Source organism: Cyprinodon variegatus, unplaced genomic scaffold (assembly GCF_000732505.1).
Source record: "Cyprinodon variegatus isolate N-32 unplaced genomic scaffold, C_variegatus-1.0 Scaffold318, whole genome shotgun sequence".
Lineage (NCBI taxonomy): Eukaryota > Metazoa > Chordata > Actinopteri > Cyprinodontiformes > Cyprinodontidae > Cyprinodon > Cyprinodon variegatus.
Window position 1 is genome coordinate 128344 of NW_015150771.1, and position 19341 is coordinate 147684.

At 36.3% G+C, this 19341-nt stretch overlaps 2 protein-coding genes across 3 annotated transcripts in view; both read right to left on the bottom strand.

The window, feature by feature from the left end:
• The window catches only part of LOC107090959 (eukaryotic translation initiation factor 4E-binding protein 1-like), a 5585-nt gene extending 3249 nt beyond the window's left edge, over positions 1 to 2336 (bottom strand). The window contains exon 1 of one of the 2 annotated variants that reach the window (XM_015384621.1): positions 2063 to 2336. In XM_015384621.1, coding sequence (XP_015240107.1) covers positions 2063 to 2198 — 136 coding nt within the window. In that variant the 5' untranslated portion in view covers positions 2199 to 2336. The remainder of the gene's footprint in view (positions 1 to 2062) is intronic. The other variant, XM_015384620.1, reaches the window with a different exon arrangement.
• Positions 2337 to 10306: 7970 nt separating this feature from the next.
• ank1 (ankyrin 1) overlaps positions 10307 to 19341 on the bottom strand; it is a 97068-nt gene continuing 88033 nt past the window's right edge. Inside the window, exons 38-41 of the mRNA XM_015384617.1 lie at positions 15491 to 16148; positions 15266 to 15401; positions 14754 to 14834; positions 10307 to 10847 (exon numbers count right to left, since the gene is read on the bottom strand). Coding sequence (XP_015240103.1) covers positions 10785 to 10847; positions 14754 to 14834; positions 15266 to 15401; positions 15491 to 16148 — 938 coding nt within the window. The 3' untranslated portion in view covers positions 10307 to 10784. The remainder of the gene's footprint in view (positions 10848 to 14753; positions 14835 to 15265; positions 15402 to 15490; positions 16149 to 19341) is intronic.

Below are 19341 nucleotides of genomic sequence, written 5' to 3' on the forward strand. Positions count from 1 at the left end.
GTTCTCTTCCTCGCGCAGACGGGCAGCAGTCGGCCTGTGCCGACAGCTGCGCAGGGCTGTGGTACTTGTATGTTACTTACTACCACAAGTATAATGTTGAGGTATGCCCAGAAAAAACGTTTATAGCCCCGGCCTGTATTAGAGACCGGCCAATATTTACCTCCTCTGACAGCGAGACCGGCCATTATTAGAGACCCGGCCGCTATTGGAATACAGGCCAATATTAGAGAATTTACGGTATATATATATATATATTGCACAGGGTATTAAATAGTGATTGCACATTAGTTATTTCAGTTATTAGTGCCACATTGTAAAGTCTAATGGGAGCAGGGAGGAACGACCTGTGGTTAAGTTACTTCAGATGACGTGTGTTGTACTATAGAAATAAACTTAACTGAAGTTACCCCCAAAATAATAACGTTTGTCATAAAAACGCAATAAAAAAGGAATGGTTTCGGTTTGCCAGTACAACCGAATTAGCACAGCTTGAAGCATTTGTTTTAAAAGATTAAAAGCAACATTTTCTGAAGCAATTTCAACCCTTGGTTCAAAACATAACAGACTGGCGACCTATCCAGGGTGTACGCCGCCTCTCGCCTATAGACTGCCAGAGATAGCCAGCGATCCTGACAGAATAAGCTGGAGGAGACGGATGGTTCAACACATAATATGTGTTGTTTTAATGCATTAGACATCATAGAAATATCTTAATGTTATATATAAAACAATGTTAAGAAACGAAACAAGCAGTTTTTCTGTTCTACTTTGTGTATTTCTATGCAATTTCCATGACCAATAACCTAGATTTCTTCTTTAGTGACACATTCTGGTGACGTTGTTTTATCTGGAGAACCTGTCCCAGCTAGTAATGTTGCAGAACATGTTATCAGTTGATGCGAACATGTGCACCCCAGCCACATTATTCACAGCAAAAATGGAGGATTGGGAACAGCTCTATCCCTTACTGGAAATTAACCCAGTAGGATCCAGCCTTTCTATATGCGACAGTTGGTCGGTGACCAGTGACCGCTCCACTTTCTGCAATAGCACGAATTTTAAGAAAAAAAAAAAATACACATTTACTGAAAACTTTTTGCTTTTTAAAAATAAAGCCATCTTTGCCAACTTCACTGTAAATTGTACATTCAGTAACACCCAGTGCAATAACTATATATATAAATAAAAATCTATTCTATATAATCTATATAAATACCCATGTAAACACCCTGTGCAATAACCCTGCATAATGATCCTACTATAAAAAAAAAAAAAAAAAAAGCTGTCATATATGGATGCAATGTATATACTGTATATATCACATGCAACCTTTTTCTTCCTTTGGTACCATCTTCTTTTTTAACTATTAGAGCTGATGTAACAAGTACATTTCTCCACTGTGAGATTAATAGTCAATCAATCAATCAATCAATCAATCAATCAATCAATCAATCAATCAATCAATCAATCAATCCAGTAAAGCCTCACTAGTGTACAACTTATAATAGGAAACCATGTAAACAAATAGTAATCTGAAGGCCTTTCAAAATTGCAGAAATATTTCTGGATAATTTAACAATTCCTAAACAACAAATTAAGAAGAATTAAAGAACCATCAATAACAAGATTTTATTATGAAATAATTTCTTTTTCCCACAATTTCATCTATAGCAGCAAATATAATCATTATAACATATAGCAATAATGACAGCTGAGGATGCATCACTTTTATTGTGAAACTCTATATAAAACACTGCCTATTGCCTTATTATTACTGTATAACTGATTTTAATACGCTTATATGCTGTTTAAACAAACAATAAAAGTCCTATTTAGCTGAATGTAGAATAAACAAAAGAGCCAACTTCCATAAGGTTTAGTGTTACACTCTGAGCCCTGCTGTTGTAAACATGTCTGTGCAGCTGTAGAGCAGCACTATAAATAGTTCATGACTGACTGGCTGCTTTCCTTCTTTGGTTATTGTTGCTGAATCTTATATTTACACCCTGATGATACAGAAAACAAGCCTTCCATCTCCTGTCAGGGTTCAGCGCATGTTTACCTCCTGGTGTGGTGCTAAAGAGAGTTCCCCCCGGAGTGGTGGAGTACTCCTTGGGCATGTGGGCTGCATCATGGATGGCGATCCTACGGACAGCCGGGATCTCCAGGCTCCTGGAGGTCTGTCCTGCCGAGGACATCTCGGTCCCAGAGCAGCGTCCCACAGCAGACGGTAAAAAGGGTTTAATAAGCCGCAGGTTTCAATGTGCAGGCCTGCTGAGAGGTCGATGTTCCTCCACGTGGTCGAAAGGAAGGGGGAAAAAATTCTAAACAAGCTGCACCAGTACTGAAACTCGTCACGTGATTAAAGCGCCCTGATTGGCTGAAAACAGGGGGCGTCAGAAAAATATGATTTTGGGATATGTAGTTTTCATTTAGCTAACTTTCTAACTTTTTCAATCATTACTTAATCATTACCATTGAGGATGACAATTAATTTGCTGAATTTATAACACAAGACTTATAATATCTTTTTTATTTTATTTTACTTTTTTATTATTTTTGTATGTTTTTTTCTTTTATAATATTTTATAATATCTCGAATTAATTAACTACATTAATGTGTATTGAACACCTAATTTGACCTGTCAAGGTCAGCACAATATGTTAATTTATTCTAATGCTAATAAATACATATGTTTTTAACACTATAAAGCTCCAAATTCTTTTGGTTACATTGCATTACAGTCAGAGACAAAAATCTTATTTTGGAAAATAGCATTAAATTGTTCACACTGGGTTCACACAGGACATCAAAATCCATGGTTCTCAGGCTGGGTTGCGGTCACCAACCAGTCTTGTAAAAACGGATATTTAGAGCAAAGGTACGTGTCAAAATATATCCTGGTTTGTGTTAAATGTTGAGAAAATGATTTCATACACAAAATGATTTATCATAGGGTGAAAGACCTGCCTGCCCAAGCAGTGTCTCTTATTTGTTTTTCAAGGAAATAGCAACTCTGATTACTATTAACAATACAAATACATTTAGTGCTAGCACCATCATCTGCCACAAACTCAATTCATTCCAAAATTCCAAAAGCAATAAGATTGTGTTTGTGGATTTATATACGTAGGGATCAGGGTAACTGGTGGCAACCACCGTTAATGTCAGTTTATGTCTATTCAGTTTGTGTAATCAAACATTTGCTCTATTTTTACTACATGTGGTATGAGATATTAGGAAATCAGGTTTGATTTTGAGGTAGAAATTTTGGTTAGAACTGTCCTACTTTCCAACTTCAAAGTTCATCTTCAGATATATATAAAGGAAAAATGTTTTGCCCATCTGTTGTTCAATCTCATTTCTTAAGATCCAGTTTGAACTTCTCATATTTGTATTATTTTGTGATTATTTGTTTCTGAGTTACCGTACTTCTCCTAAGGGTCCCTTAGGAGCAAGAGATAAGCTAAAAAGAGCCAAGACATCACAAAGAGTTTGAGTTGAGAAATTTTTTTTAGCATAATTTCAGAAAGCATTTTCATTAGCATCTCAATATATTCCCAGTTATTAAAAACAGATGTCCTCTGAACTTTTGTCAGTTAAAAACATTAAAACACATGGCTTATTAAGCTTTTAGCAAAGAAAACAATCACACATTATGTTGCGTCTTTTCTGTTTATTAAGTCTTGTAAATGGTAAGAGCTGGTGTACAAGATAACATGTTCTATACATATCTTCCTGTTTGATTGAAAGGCTTGTATACATATTCACGTTTGTTTATCCTCTCCAGGACAATACAAAAGAAAAGAAAACAAATGGTCATAGCTACAAAGCCTCTACATTCCCCATGATGTGGGTGTCGGCCTAAACTAGATAATGCTTAAAGAACATCCATAACAACTCTATGAGGGTGCATAGCATTCTAATTAAATATATTTTATCATATATTTATACATACATTTTCTTAAAAACCATCTTTTTTGTGCATGTGCGCAGTTGCATTCCTTAGGATAGAATAATATGATATTGCGTTTACACTGTCATGTATCCAGTCTAAAGGAGTATAGGTGATCTCTAGTCTTTGCAACAGGTAATATTGTACAATAATCATTTTAAAATACATTGTTGTAGGTTAAACACCCTCTTTACTCACATGCTTGGCAAAAATGTTTTCTTTCTTCTTCTGATCTGACAAGGTTTGGAACCAAGTGTTATCATGCATACACACTTTCACACCAAACACACAAACATGATGGAAGGGAAGTTTTATCACATTAGAAGGGACTTCTTCTGAATGATAAACGAGATTTAAAGAACAAGAAATATTTTTTTCCTGCAAGTGCATGATGTAAGAGATGGTAGTGATAGAACACACTCTGTAAAGAAAACCCAACATCGATTTTAACGTCAAATTGGTTATCTATCCTTCATTATTGAGCACTGATTGGACATTGTGGTTGTATACTCTACACCCATGCAATAACCGAATCTAGTTACCAATACAAAAAATAATGTATCATCAAATGTGTACCTCTTCAGTACTTTAATTTTAGTTAAGCTAATAACAAAGGACCTGATGCTACAAAAAATTGTTTAATATTTACAGTGATTTTATCCTCTAACCTGGGAGAGCTTTCCAAGGGCTATGATGCTTTTTTTTTTAGACTTTCTATTTATGCTACTTTTCAGTTCCAGACTGTACTCAGACTAGTTTTTAAAAGATTGTCCTTTCTTCTTCCACACTATTCTCCAAAACAGTGGTTCCCAAACCTCATAATGGGAATAAACTTTAACGCCACACCAAACACTAGCGCTGAATTACATTCAGACAATTTCGGATGTATTGAAGCTACTCAGTTGTCAATAATTATCTGCTAAACAAGATATAAGGCTACAGTTGAATTTATTAGAGGGGAAAGTTTTATTTACTACTGGGTGGAGTATGCAATACTGGCTACTAATCTATAGAGACAATGAGGGCCCCGCTAGACCTTACAATAAAGCTGATTATTATTTAAACAGCGCTCCTTCATTTTCCAAACTAAACTGGTGTCTAGAGATTTTAATGCTGACCCAACCCACAGCGGGGTCATGACCCCAACTTTGGGAACCACTGCCCCAAATAACTTTACAGCTGTTATCCTTTTTCAACGTCAAACTGGCAGTTTAAACTCTCCACTTAGTTCAACTCTCAATCTGTGAAACACATCTACAAACTTAGCTTTTGTGCCTCATATCATGCACCGATCCAAATGGTTTAGTTTCAAAGATAGCAAGACCAGTAGAAGCACTTAATGGTGAGGTGATAACTAGTGGTGATGCTACTTTAACTCAAGAATGTTTAGGTTTGGAATATAGACCAATGCAATTGTGACTGATATTACTGATTGTGTCATTATTTGTGGCTAAATTACTGTGATCTAATTTGATGAGATTCAGCAAAGTATCCAAAAAGTTACAGTACAATACAGATTGTTTTTGCAAAAATCAATCCAATCTGTTATTACATTGGTATAACCTACTACTAAAATGTTTAGAACATTTCTATATTTGATTTAAGTATAAATTCAAGTGGGAGAAAATCTGTTGGTAATTAGATTCCAATTTAGTGTTCCCAAAACTCTTCCCTAAATCTTCTTGCAAAGTTCATGTTAAGTTAGTTAGTTTTCATTCCATATGGATTTTATACGTGATCTTAATTCCTATACACGTGGATTATTCTTAGTTTTAAATTTAGTTTCAATTTTGCTTTGTCAGTTAATGTTTTTTTTGTTTTTGTTTACATTTTTCCAAAGCTGACTGAGCTTGCTTTCATCTGACTTTATTAAGAAATAATCACTTTAAACAAAATCAAAGGTGTCACAATCTTCTATCCCATGAGTCAGATATTTGGTAAATTGAGTTGATATTCTCTTTAGAGAAACATCTTTCAGTAGTACATTGCTTATACGGAATTGCACTTGCTAAATTAATTTAGCAAGAGCAATTAAATCCTTTATCCATGTATGGTTTGTTCTCTTCAGCTCACCTCACTTTGAATTTTAAGTTGGGGAGATGAGATGGACATCGGCTAAAATGCTTGATTTCCATTTGGTCTGTTGATTCAGTCATATATTTTTGATTCTGCTGAAAGCTTCAATTTAATCCATTTTCAATGTATCTAGTGTAAATTTTCAATTTCAATATTTAGAAGAGGTTATGATACAGTGCAATATAATACGAATCCCAGGATCCCAGGAAAGAGAAACAGGTCCACAGTATCACAGATCTTCCACCATACTTAGCAATGGTTTATCCTTGGTGAGCAACACACCAAATGTCCATCACTCATCTGATAAAACATGAGATTGCGGTAGGGGCAACTTTAACTAAGAGGTGATAGTCATCTAAGTTTAACTCTGGACTGGCTGCCAACTGAATCTTGTATTTTCAATAATGCATGCATGGGAATGTGGCTCTCATATAAAATCTTTTGAGTGGTTGGCATGATAAGAACAGCACTATATAAGTTGAATGGATTTACATTTCTGACTTAAAGGTCCATTAGAGTTTAGCAAACTCAACATGTTTGTAACAAAGGGCATGAAAGGCCGTTTTTTTCTTCTTTTCTGTCATGTCTTGAGTACAATCATTTGGCATGTGACCCCAGTACGTCACTGTTGAATCAGTTCTTATTTCACAGTAATTGTAGAGGTGTTATCATTAATTGTGGCACAGGTGGTTATAAAGAATATCTGACAATGAGATTTTTTTCCCTTTCAATAATCAATGGATCCAAATAAAGAGTTTTTTTAGTCTTTTTCTACTGCAATATATCAAATTATTTTAAAACACACATTTATCAGATTGCCAATCATTTTAGAAAGGGCTGCATTTTAAGTCAACATTACAAAGCCATCTTATAAACCAAACGTTAAATAAAATATATAATCAGTTATGCCTGTGCTGCAGTCGAACCCTGCTTGGTTAGTTTTTCTTCATAAGGGTTGAAAATAAAAAAGAACAAACTGTTCCGTGTTCCACGGCGGCATTGAGAGGTCCCATTTAGACAAAATTAAAACAAGTTTTTGGTCTAATTCAATAGAATCTGACAAACACACTTGCACACAATTTTTTCATTTCATGCAGTCACCAAAACATACAATACATCAAATTCGCTCTTCAAAAGGACCCAAATCTGAGTCCAATTCTCATGCTTCAGAGAACCATCTGAATTCCAACATCAGCAGAACAAAAAAACCTGAGTGTAAAATAAGTTGCTATAAAATGTGCTATTATCGGATGAAGGTTACCTGCATGGAAAGGATATGAAAAATGTGTGCAATCATTCTGTGCTGCACTCATTCAAGCTACAGTAGTTTTTACAGTACTTGTGGGATAAGATGGTGTTGAGACTCTTCAGAAATGTCTGCTACTACGGTACAAAGACTACATGGGGCTGCTGTCTGGTTGCTGCATAACATGTTAAAAAAAAGAAAACTTGCTTGTTTTTATATGCTGTATAGGAAACATCAATAGCCTTAATAACTCAGAGAAAGAAAAATGAATCTTAAGTAGCACAACAAACATTAGCTTTTGTAAAGAAAAATAGGTTTTGCGACATTTAGCTATTTAAATAAAGAATTAAAAAAAGCATCTCTCTGATCGTAATCACACAAATTGTTGGAAAATGGGAAAGCAAAGCTTCCATTTTTTTCTTTTCATTAGGTATTATTGCTGCGGTAAATCTGGCTGATCTTTCGACCATATATGTCTATTGTGTTTTTTGTGTGCTTTTTCTAGAATGTACCATGCCCTGCAAAGGTATTTATAGTAAACATCTTCACATATTATAATGAAACAAATTTAAACTTCAGTACATTTTAGTTGGATATTTTCTGAAGGCAAAGATAAGGTGGCCGACAGGAGCAAACAGATGAATGATCCAAACTCCATAACATCAAATAGTAAAGGAATACAGTCACAAAAAACGCATCAAAATCTTATGACAAGCGAAACTAATTCAGAGGAAAAAATTTGTCAAATACCAAAAACAGTACGTTTTAAGAAGCTGCAAACTTGACCCAAAAGGAGTATGCATTATCCACTTACTTAAATATACTTCTGTTCCATAATATGGAACCAGATTATGACCACATGCTTAAAAAAGAAAAAGGAAAACAGATTTCCTTCTTTCCTCTATCTTTCTTGTAGGTATCCCATTAATGTCCATAGATATATGGAGGTGGCCACTTCTCTTGGTGATCAGGCGCACTTTTGTTTTGTGGTGCCAGTTTGCAGCCTGTTATAGCATCTGTTTGTTTTTAGTATTTGAAAAATATTTTTTTAATGTTTCTGCCTATTTTTTGTGATTTAAACCTTTTGTTTTTTTGCATTTTTCTGTGTTTGTGTGTATTGGAGTTTGCATAGTTCACTTTTTTGCCATTTTTGGTGTGTTTACTTAGTTGCTGAGTGCTTACTGAAGTCGGACACGGTACTAAGAAAGCTCGGTAGAATTGTTAAGAGGAAGAAAAACTTTTTACAACATTTCAATCTTTTTAAAATGAATAGTCAAAGAGCGTCAGGTAAGGGTTAAAGCTGTCAAGATGTATAACAGATCTGGGCATCTTAAAAGTACTGCTTAATACTCAAGAATATGGCACAACTACAAACGTTTATATTCATGCCTGTTTATGTAAAGTGACATCAATAACATTGAGCAGAAATTCAGTCTGGATTCCCATGGTACCTCTGGAGGAGCTGCAGAGAAGGGACAACCTTTTGACAGGACAAGAATTTTTTGTGCGCCCAACAAATCAGGCCTTTATGGAAGACTGACAAGAAAACAGCAACAATTAAAACAAACTCATAAGCAATTTAAAGTTCTCCAAAAGCAATGCAGTGGAGACAGCCTACAAGAATGGAGATTGGTTTTGAAAGCTATGGAAGCTCTACTTCATGGTCCGAATGCAAAACAAACACTGCATCTACCTGAAGATGCTTTTCTTTAGCAGCTACATGGAAGCTGGCCTGAAAGATGGAAAGACTCCTCAGGCTTGAAATAGGGCAATTCTGAAAGAAAATCTGAAAAAGCTTTAGGCAGAGGTGATAGCTCAATTTCCAGCTGGAAAACTTTCCTCTTCAAATATTTGGAGAAACATTTCTATGGATATGTATCTGCTAAAATGGCCCAGTCAATGTCTAGACTTAAATCTACATCAGAATATAAGGTATGACCTTAAAATGTATGATCTCTATCCAATCTAACCAAGTCTGAGCTGCAGTGCAAAGACCAATGGGCAAAAGCTGGTAGAGACATACCAAAAAAGATTTACCGTACACCTTTATTTGCATTAAAATGTAGCTCTCATATGGTGTTGCTGAGTTGTAAATATATGCTATACTCTTTAGGTTTTTAAATGAAAAAGCTTTTCTTCCTCTCCGCAATTTTGCAATACTTAAAATTCCAATAAAATAGATTGAAATTAGGGGAGATATAAATACCTTTGCAAGAAACATGTACAGAGAGTTCACGAGTTTGGGGTCAGTGATAACTGGACAGTCACAGTGCAAAAATACACTTAAAAGCCAAAATCTCAGTGATTCCTGCATTCCATGCTTTTGCTTAGGATTAATAAAAATGTGACAGTGATGTGTCACAGTGGATATAAAACAACAAAAACAAAGATAACATGGAGCAGATAGAAGAGACCTGTGACTTTGAATGCATATAGAGTGGGGTCACTGATAGAGATGCTAAAAAAGAGATATGCTACAAAGAAAATTGGAAGAATAACCAAAATGCTTATATGGAAGGAAAACGTTGAGATATTTATCATAGAGACGCTGTGCAATGCTGTCAAGCAATCATTTCTTTTCAAAGGAAAACATTCTGACGTCTTTAAAACACTTGAAAACACGAGGGAATTAAAGAGAATCAAATCTCTAACAGATTCAATCAAAGGGGGAAACCAAAGTGTACAGATACCAAAGAGAAAGCAAACTTCTCTGAGAATAAATCTAAATAAAAACACTGACACGCAGATGGGAGCTCACAAGCAGAGAAGAGCCAGCGGCCTTCTCCTAGCAGAGGTCTAGCACGCTGTGACATCACAGAGACAACAAGCCTATCTGGGAAGCCCAGGAAACACAAGCAGCAGAGCAATTTAAACACACACGCGCACACGTGTTCACATGGCATAGAGTGCATATATCACATTAAGAATAAGAGGAAAAAGGGTCCAGTGGCAGAAGCGTTAATAGGCTCAGCAGAGGCTTAGCTGCATACACAGCCAACCTTCAAGGGACTTGTGTTTTTTTTTTGTTTTTTTGGCTGCACTGGTAATGGACTCAACTCGCTGCCACACTGCTTCATTTAGGGGACAGGAGGCCCTTTTAAAAGGGACTGCCTGTAACCACCCCTGCACAGGCTGGCACCTGTAGCTTCAGTTTGTACTCCTTCAGTTTGTAGATAATGACAGTTCAAAAGGTCAAAGGGCATGCACCAGCAGTTATCATGCGATTACAGTTCACAGGAAGCACTTTGTTGCTTTTTTTTTTTAGCTGTCTTACGAACATTTATATATTTTTTTGTATAAAAATGAATCATCATGCCTTTTGTTTAGTTATAGTTTTCTTTACAAATGTTATAAAACTACAAGTTCAACTCCTCTTTTTTGTTTTTGTCTTCTTTTGTTTTGTGGTGCTTTGTGATCACAGGTTGAGGATATTTCTGTTGTCCTTGCATCTTTGTCCTTGCATGTTTTTTTTGTTTTGTTTTTCATCTTTTTCTCCTCTTCATTTTTCATTTCCATCTTCTTTCTGGTCGTGTTTTTGTGGTAGGTGTTTTGGCAGTGGGTTTCCGGTCCTGAAATACATCAGAAACAGTGAAAAGGAGTAAATATACATTCAATATAATTTTGGCCTGTAAGAAGGTGATAAAAAGATATGACAAAAGGTAAAAACAAAAAAGGTTGGAAAGCTGTGTAAAATGCATCTAAAATGAGAATATCATACATTCAAACAGGATAAAAAATAACTATTCAGATGCATTTCAAAACTGAATAATCTGAAAATGTTCATGGATTAATATGTGTGCACTCTTTATGGGTACTAATTTGTGGCCTTCAGAAAAGGATGTTAGCTACCAGCACTACCATTATGTTTACAGAGGCCATTGAAATTCTCTTTCACTACGCTCCTGCAGTTTCTTTTTAATTTTCTAGACATGTCACCAAACTTCCAGCTGTTTAAACATATTCATGAACATTGGAAACAAAGCATTTATGTCAAATTTAACTAAATCATGAAAAAAAAGTGCTGAATTTGGATTCTCTTGTATTTTTAATTTTTTTTATATCTAAATTTATTTAGATGAGGTCTGTTATAAATTATATTTCACTTTCAATTTTGAAATCATTGACAATTCACTGAGGCGCAGCTTTGCATCTAGTAGAACCTTTTTTGTCTGGACTTGCAGTAAAAAAGACGCTTTCATTCCCAAACAGCATAATTTTATCTGAGGCTTCTTTCAGTAGCTTAAAAAAATGAAAAGATCAATGAAACAAACACTAACAGCATAATGTGGCAAAAGCAACCTGACTTCCGCTCAGTTTTTTTCTGACTATCCAGGAGTCTTCAGTGGTGTCAGTTTTGTCGGCTCATGACAGTGCGAGGGAGACTACTGTTCAAACATCTTTAATAAAAAAGTAAGAGAAATTCTAGGTTCTTCATGTGGTTTTTGTAGCTCTTTGACTGGGTAGTTCTGTTGGAAAACACAGTCAGTGCAAACTGAATAACCCAATTTTCACAAGATTGATTAATTCGGTTCCTCTTGAAACAACATGACCTAAATGATTTTTCTTACACCACTGATGGTTTATCTGATCTATCAAAAAAATATATATATCACTTAGGGTACAAATAAAAAAAGGAAATTTCCAGGAGCAAAGCTGGTGACTGGTATTCTTTTATTAAAGTCAGCATAAAGCTCACTGTTCATACTAATAAAATGAAAAAACAATCCCCTGGACTTTTTGTCCAAATTTGAAAACATTTTGCTTCTTGTCTAGGAAGCTTTTTCAAAAAAAAAAAAAAAAAAAAGAAAAGAAAAAACAAATATCAATTTTTTACTTTTTTGGAATGACAATGACCTGGATGACTGATAATCTTTACCAGCATTTCATACACATATATTTGTCCCTAATGGATTTAACACAGCCCTAAAGGAATACAGACAAAGGTTTATGTCATAACTATAGTTTAAATTAACGATGTGTGCCACATTAGCTAGAACAGATTAAAACGACTCTAAAATATTGCGGTCACACACATTTTCTAAAGCTGCATCCAACATTGTTCAGAGGTGTATTGATGGACGTTCTATGGGTTAGGCATACACATTTTTTTTTTTTTTTTTCCATAGCGTTTTTTATTGTCATTACACTGTCACAAGTACAGTATATAGTATATATATCTGACAGCTGAAGTATCTTATTGAGCAGGATTATTATACAGTACAAGGTTACTGCATTGGGTATTTACATGGGTATTTGTATAGAGGGGTATATATATATATATATATATATATATATATATATATATATATATATATATATATATATATATATATATATATATATATTGGACTGGGTATCATATATAAAGAAACAGGTTATTGCACAGGGTATTAAATTTAAACACATATACCTTGTAGTTTTCTAGCATTCAAATGAAAACACAAAATCTATTCCATACAGTAAATGGGATCCTTACTTTCTCTATAATTTTCCAGATCTGCTATACGAAGTAGCATCATGACATGAGTGCTTCCATCTCTGTGTTTTGAAGAATGTTTTGTGCATTAAAACTACTTTTGGAATTTGAAAATAAAAGGAAAAAAAAAAATCCAATTTGAATTAGGTCAGTAGAGAATTTAAACGTTTGCCAAATGACTGCAGCCTGTCTTTTTCGATGTAACATTTTACACAACAACCAACCTTTTTTATTCAAACAGCGTTATAGAAATAAGGTTCTACCAGGGAGCGACGGCGCAATGCTGTCAAAGCTTGTGCAAAAAACTATTAGGCTCTATCAGATTTTTAAAATTAATCACACAGGTAATTTTCCAAGCACTGGGTTGCACAAGTGCTTGTTTTGTTGTCCCGTACCTGAAGGATCGGGTAGTATACGTGTATTTCAGTGTTTAACTCTCCGCAGACTGGTGCGCTGCAATGAATGAGCACCCTTTCTTACATCCGCCCCCACCTGGAGCAAGGAGGGCAGGAGGAGGGAAGGAGACAACACTTGGACCAGTTAAGTGCTGCAACAGGGCAGGAAACTAACCATGGCTCACAAGTTTAGGGTCTCATAGGGCTTTATGTTTAGCAGTCAGCCAACCAAATCAATCACTGTATTAATAAAATTCAACATTTTTCTTACTATATGTTGAGTTTTTCATTGTTACTAACTGATCTGAGTCATAGTTTTCTTGTTTTATCTGTCTAGCAGAAAAAAATCCTTCCTTTATATTAAAAAATCCCTTAAAGTTAAATAAGAAAATACTACAATTTTAATAAAAAATGTGCAGTTTCTTAGTACAACACGTTCATAAATGACACAGGTTAGACAATAAAAAAAACATTTGTGACCTTTGACTATAAGTAAACCTTAAGTGCGGACGTTATTAAGTGAACCAAAAGCGACATACGAACTGCACTAAGGAGAGCATAAACATTCCCTCCCATCATACAGTAAGCTGCAGTCAGTCCTGTGCTGATGAAATGCAGCTATGCTGCTGCTCGGTCCCATGTCTGACATCTTTCAATTTATCTGGAATTTTTGAAATAAAAAGGACTTCCCTTTGCAAACATTTTTTTTTATTTTTGCAAATGTGCTCCTGGCATTCTGAGGTGTTTAAACCTATTGCCTCGGATTATTGCCTTGCATGGATTTCGGGGGACCTGGTGCAGTTTATACATTGTGACTAAGAACCTTGTCATGTAATTTGAAGGACAGCACATTGTTTGAGTAGCAAAGGATGCCAAAATAACAGCACCAGTGAAAAGCAGAGAAATTATAAAAAATGCAACTTTAGCTACTCTATATAGGTGCATGTTGGTAAAAATTTAATACTATTAATACTTGAAATAAGCCATTGTATAATAAATGAAAAAAGGCATTTTCCTCTTTGTGCTACACTTGCCCGTATAAGATTATTATAGTATAAAAATCCTGAGGAAAATTACTATTTTCTGTGGTTCCATTTAACAAATCTTTTAGACAGTTAAATTTTTTTTCTCATTCATACTATATACCTCTATTAGGTAGATCCTGAAATGTTAAGACAGTATTTTGAGGAAAGAGTAAACAGTTAGATTGCTGCCATTTTTTTAGTGCACATTGGAATAGTCTTAGGTAAATTAAGAAGTTCCCTGTATGTTCTTCAAATTAATAGAACAAAATATGTTGGTAAAGAACACAGTTCAGAGCAGAGACATACAAACCTAAACCAGACACAAAGGATGCTTCTCGCTTATTACCTTGTTATTAAGTTCTGATCCAGCAACATTTAACTTTAAGGTAATTAGATGCAATATCTTTGAAAAACTCTGCCGTCCATTGTTTTAAAGCAGTTTTTATTTTACTACTGCTATTTTTTTTATAGATGGGTTTACAATATTTGATGAAAACAATGACATGGATATAGCTTAAAACAAGGCCATCCCTTTTCAAGTGTGACTCATGGAGAATATTAAAAGAGCAATCATCTTACTTTTCTTGAAAGCGCGATTCCGCGCTCCTCAACAATCTTTGCCTCCGCTGAAAAGTCTTCCTTCTTCACGCCTTCTTCTTTCTGGAAAAAGACAGACCGACTTGAATGAAGTCAATGATATAAAGCAGCATTGAATGATTAAGCTGTGTGTGGATTATGTGATATTATGGTAAAACAATTTTTTCTTTTAAGAAAAAATCCTTTTGATCTGGGTCAATTTATCAAAAATGACCAATCATCAGTTTTGATGATTGCTGAGTTGTTAATTTAAATAGAAAAAAAAAGGTTGGATATTAATTTAAAAGAAGTTAAAAAGATGAAAATGTTTTTCCTCTTCAGGTACAGGAAGCGGCGGGTGGTCGGCATTGCAACCTGACCTGGCCTCGCCTCTGCTCCTGCTCCCAAGGTTGTTGGCCCGCCTCGTGATGAGAAAAGCCCGGCCCTGTGTCAAAAGGCTTTGCGCCCTTTAGGAGGTGCCCACGCAGCATATAAGAGTAACTCGTATCACACACCGGAGTCAGTAGGGCCTCCTGCGCTGTATGCAAGCCTGGCACGCTTCCGTCGTATCCTGATGATACCGAGCCCACCCAGCCCTGCAGGGAGTCCTTGTCTGGCAAGTATGGCTGAAACGCACCTCCTCCCACCATCCTGCAAAGCAGATGGATACAGAACTGGTTATTAGCAGAGAAACTAGGTGTACAGGACTTTTAAATTGCATGACCTTGATGACGACGTACCGGTTGTCCCCGTTGTGTTCTGGTGGCTGATCTAGCCCAGTAACCTCACCATGCTGGGCATACACCTGCTGGCCTGTAACAAGAGAAATCCCTTCCACTGAACCCAGCCCCACACCTCCAGCTACTCCTTTACTTCCTCCTCCCACTTCCACAGCAACACATCTCCTTGCATCTGACCTCTGACCTCCCAGTTGCCCATTCAGATTGACTTTGGGAACAGCGCCACTGGCCCTCACCCTGTCCCATTCTGCCAGTGCACTTGCTGGCTCTTGTGGTACCTCCTCCTCCTCAACCTCCCCTTCCTCCTCCTCCTCCTCCTCCTCTTCTTCCAGCTCCATTATGGAACCACTGGCCCCACTGGCTCCACTGCTTGGGTGACCCAAGCTGCAGGGCAATGAAAGGGTGGCACCCTCAGAGTCATCGGCTCGACTGCTACCATCTAGCGACGAATCCTCAACGGTGACCAGAGAGGGGCTAACCCCTGCTGGCCACACTTGAACATCCGACATCTCCATTAAAGTGTCTTCTTCCGTGGTGGCAATAGGTGCACACTCCAGGCTGGAAACTTCCTGCCAGTATGGTTCCACACCCAATGGAGAGGGCAAGCTGTACTGCATGGAGGCCGGGGACACAAGTTCCTCCTGCACCAGCCCATAACCTGGAAGTAAGACAGGGGCGAGACAAAAGAAAGACTAACACCAAGCAAGCACAGCCATGGGGTGGGGGTAGGGGGGGTGGAGGGTTCATATGTCGACTGTTTCTCCAACCTATATAAGAAACAGTGGAGCTTAGCCATGTCCCAATACACAGAGACTCTTAATTCTATAATTTAAATTGATCAGTTAGGAAAATATATTTTTTTTTCCAGTACTGCATTTCATTAAAATCTAACTGAAATGTACAGCTTGTACTCTGTAAAAAATAAAAACCCTAAACACAATTTGATAAAAAAAAAAAAAAAAGAAAAACGCCTTTTCTCTTTCTTATCTAGAGTTGGCTAAGAAGCAATTTTGGGCATTTGATTTTTCTATACAGTAAGTGGGGTTCTGTTAGCAATATTAAGAGGCCCATTTCTGACCAGTACAAAGTGGGGAAGAACAATGGAATCTGCGGGAGAATGAAATTGAACTTATGTACTAATAAGTCCAGCGGTTTATATATAAATACATTTAAATGTAGAAACTGTTACTGTACTTAGGTTCAGTTAACAGAATTAAACATTACATTAAAATGTTGATACCATGTTTGTTTGACAAAATAAATTAGATGCACTTCATTGGTTTTATCTCTTAAATTTTAGTTAATAAAGTAAATAAATGGTAGTAAGGCAATACATTTTCTCAAATGATTTGTGTTAAATTTACTTTTCAAATTTTATAGTGACCCAAAGTTGTAAAAACTTTCCCATTAGTAAGGCACAAAATGCCTCTTATTTCAACATAATAGACGTCTCCAAGACAGGGCATTATGCAGATCAGCCAGAAGAAACAATTGAGTGTAATTATAATTTTTATATGGCTTTTCTAGTTAAAGTGAACTTGAATAAAAAGTCGGCATCAATGGAAAAGTATGAATATTTTGAAAATGCGATGAAAACTGTTTATTGTTCAGCACAGGACTTGTCATTGGCAGCATAACTCAGTATTTGGTTTTCGATCTGATAAAATCCAGCGTCTATATGCTTTATATGCGTATCCATATGGATGGGCCCTGTTTTGTGTGATAAATGAGACTCCAGATAATCATAGTATTAACTACTACAGAAAAGGAAACCCCTTTTAACAGAAACCCACCTAAAAGAAGTTCATAAGCAAGTTCTAAAGTTAGCTCCTTGTTTGTAATAAATGAACGATAAGAACATTAATAACCTTGTCAAATGTTTACTTGTTCAAAAATGAAAGGACAAATCAAGCAGAACTTGTTTCAACCTTCCTGTAGTTTTTTTTATTAGATTCTATTGTTAATATAAATTAATTAATGTAGTGCCAGAAATGTCATCTATATAAAAAACAAAAACAAACAAAAAAAAACCTCCTGCGTTATTTTTTCCGCTTGAATAGAGATTAAGATTAGATTTTTTCCTTATTTCATTCTTAATGATACTTTGCTGTATTGATAAAGGAAAATGATCCTTTGTGCAAAGAATTTAGTCCAGGTCTTTGTCATTGGGACACAGCATTATGTGCAAGGTGTGAGGGAAAACAGTAAGAGCTTCGTGGATCATCCGTTGCCTGTGAGGTGAATGATGCAGGGCTCTTGTTTGCTACCAAGTAAAGCAAGTGAGTCTCCAGAACTTAAACTGTACCAGAGAAGAGAAAAGGAAAAGTGTTGTCACATGTTGATTTTGGGGTTGGCACGATATTTATTAATATTGAAGACAAATTTATCTATTTCTGCAGACTGTTCATTTGATTTTACCCAATTAGGATATTTTCTTTCATAATTATTTAAAAAAATGTTGTAAAATTGCACTGAAAAAACTCACCAGTTCAGGAATATCATTGCTATATTGTAAAGCATTAAGCAACCCTGCTGTATAAGCGTTATCGTTCCAACCCATGTTATAAGTTCCTGAGTAGGACTCAGCTGTAGACATTGCTAAGGAAAATGCAAGCTGCTGTTGGTCTTGCATTTCCCAATATTACAGCTGCAATTTCAAAACATGCGTTCAAGTAAGAATCCCTTTACACTCATTCACACAAATCTACATACTCCCATCAAACAAAGAAAACTGATTTGAAACTGATCTGAATTATAAAAACCTGTGGAAAGGCTATGAGTGGTTAGTGTTTTACCCACAGCTGATAACTCCTTCAGGCAGTGTTGGCTCAAAGCTCTCTGCTGCCACAAGTAAGACAGATTAGAGTCAAAAGGTCCAAAAATTGAGCAAGAATGTGAACGTTAATGTGTACTTGGCCAGAGTAATGATTAGGTGCAAGGCTCAAGAGTAAAAAAATAAATAAATAAATAAAGGCCTAAACAGAATGTTTTCAATCTTGTAGCAGATTGCTCTGGTAAAAGCTATTATGAGCTATTATTGAAAACAACTATAGACTCACATGCAAATATTTATGGCTGCAGCCTACAGTAGTTTAAAGGTTTGTGTGGATGAAATGACATGTACGGGGAGACTAAGGACGGTTGCAACAATGTTTTTCTCTTACAGTAATTATTCAGAGGTGACTGGGCCTACAACTACCATTTATTTTTAAATAAACTCAAGTCAACTGTTGTAACTATCTCCCTTCCCCGGATGGTTGCAACAGAACTCAGGAACTGGCATGTTGGTTTGTAGTTTTTTGGCCCAAGCGCAGTTTTATATACAAAACAACAAGAATCTAGAAGCGGAGAACTACAGGAAGTCTGTTGAAAACCTTCCAGACTCAGGAGATAAATTGCCAACCCCTTTCTGATGGGGTTTCACAAGGGATTCCATGAGGACGAAAAACAGCTGTCTCAAGGGAGGATGGAAGACAACCAAGAGGGATGAGGTGGCAGTGTTCGAAGAAGCGGCTGATCAAAGGATGGTGGTGAAACACTTAGATGGTGGTAGTACAGCAAAAAAATCCAGGGCAATATGAGACCACAGACGTTTAGAGATAGGCAATCTTTGAATAAGACCACTGGGAGGTTGGTGACGGGCTTTGTTGTTGGCACACACTGGACAGGCCAGAACATAACTTTTAACATCCTTATATATTTTAGGCCACTACAAATTTTGTTTAAGGAGTGCGAAAGTCCGGTTCAAGGTCCAGTGCCAGGTCCGGTTAAGACGGCTGAGCCTCCATGATTTGATCATTTATTTCCCACAATAAGGCCCCTACAATGCAGGAAGACTGAATGATAGTTAA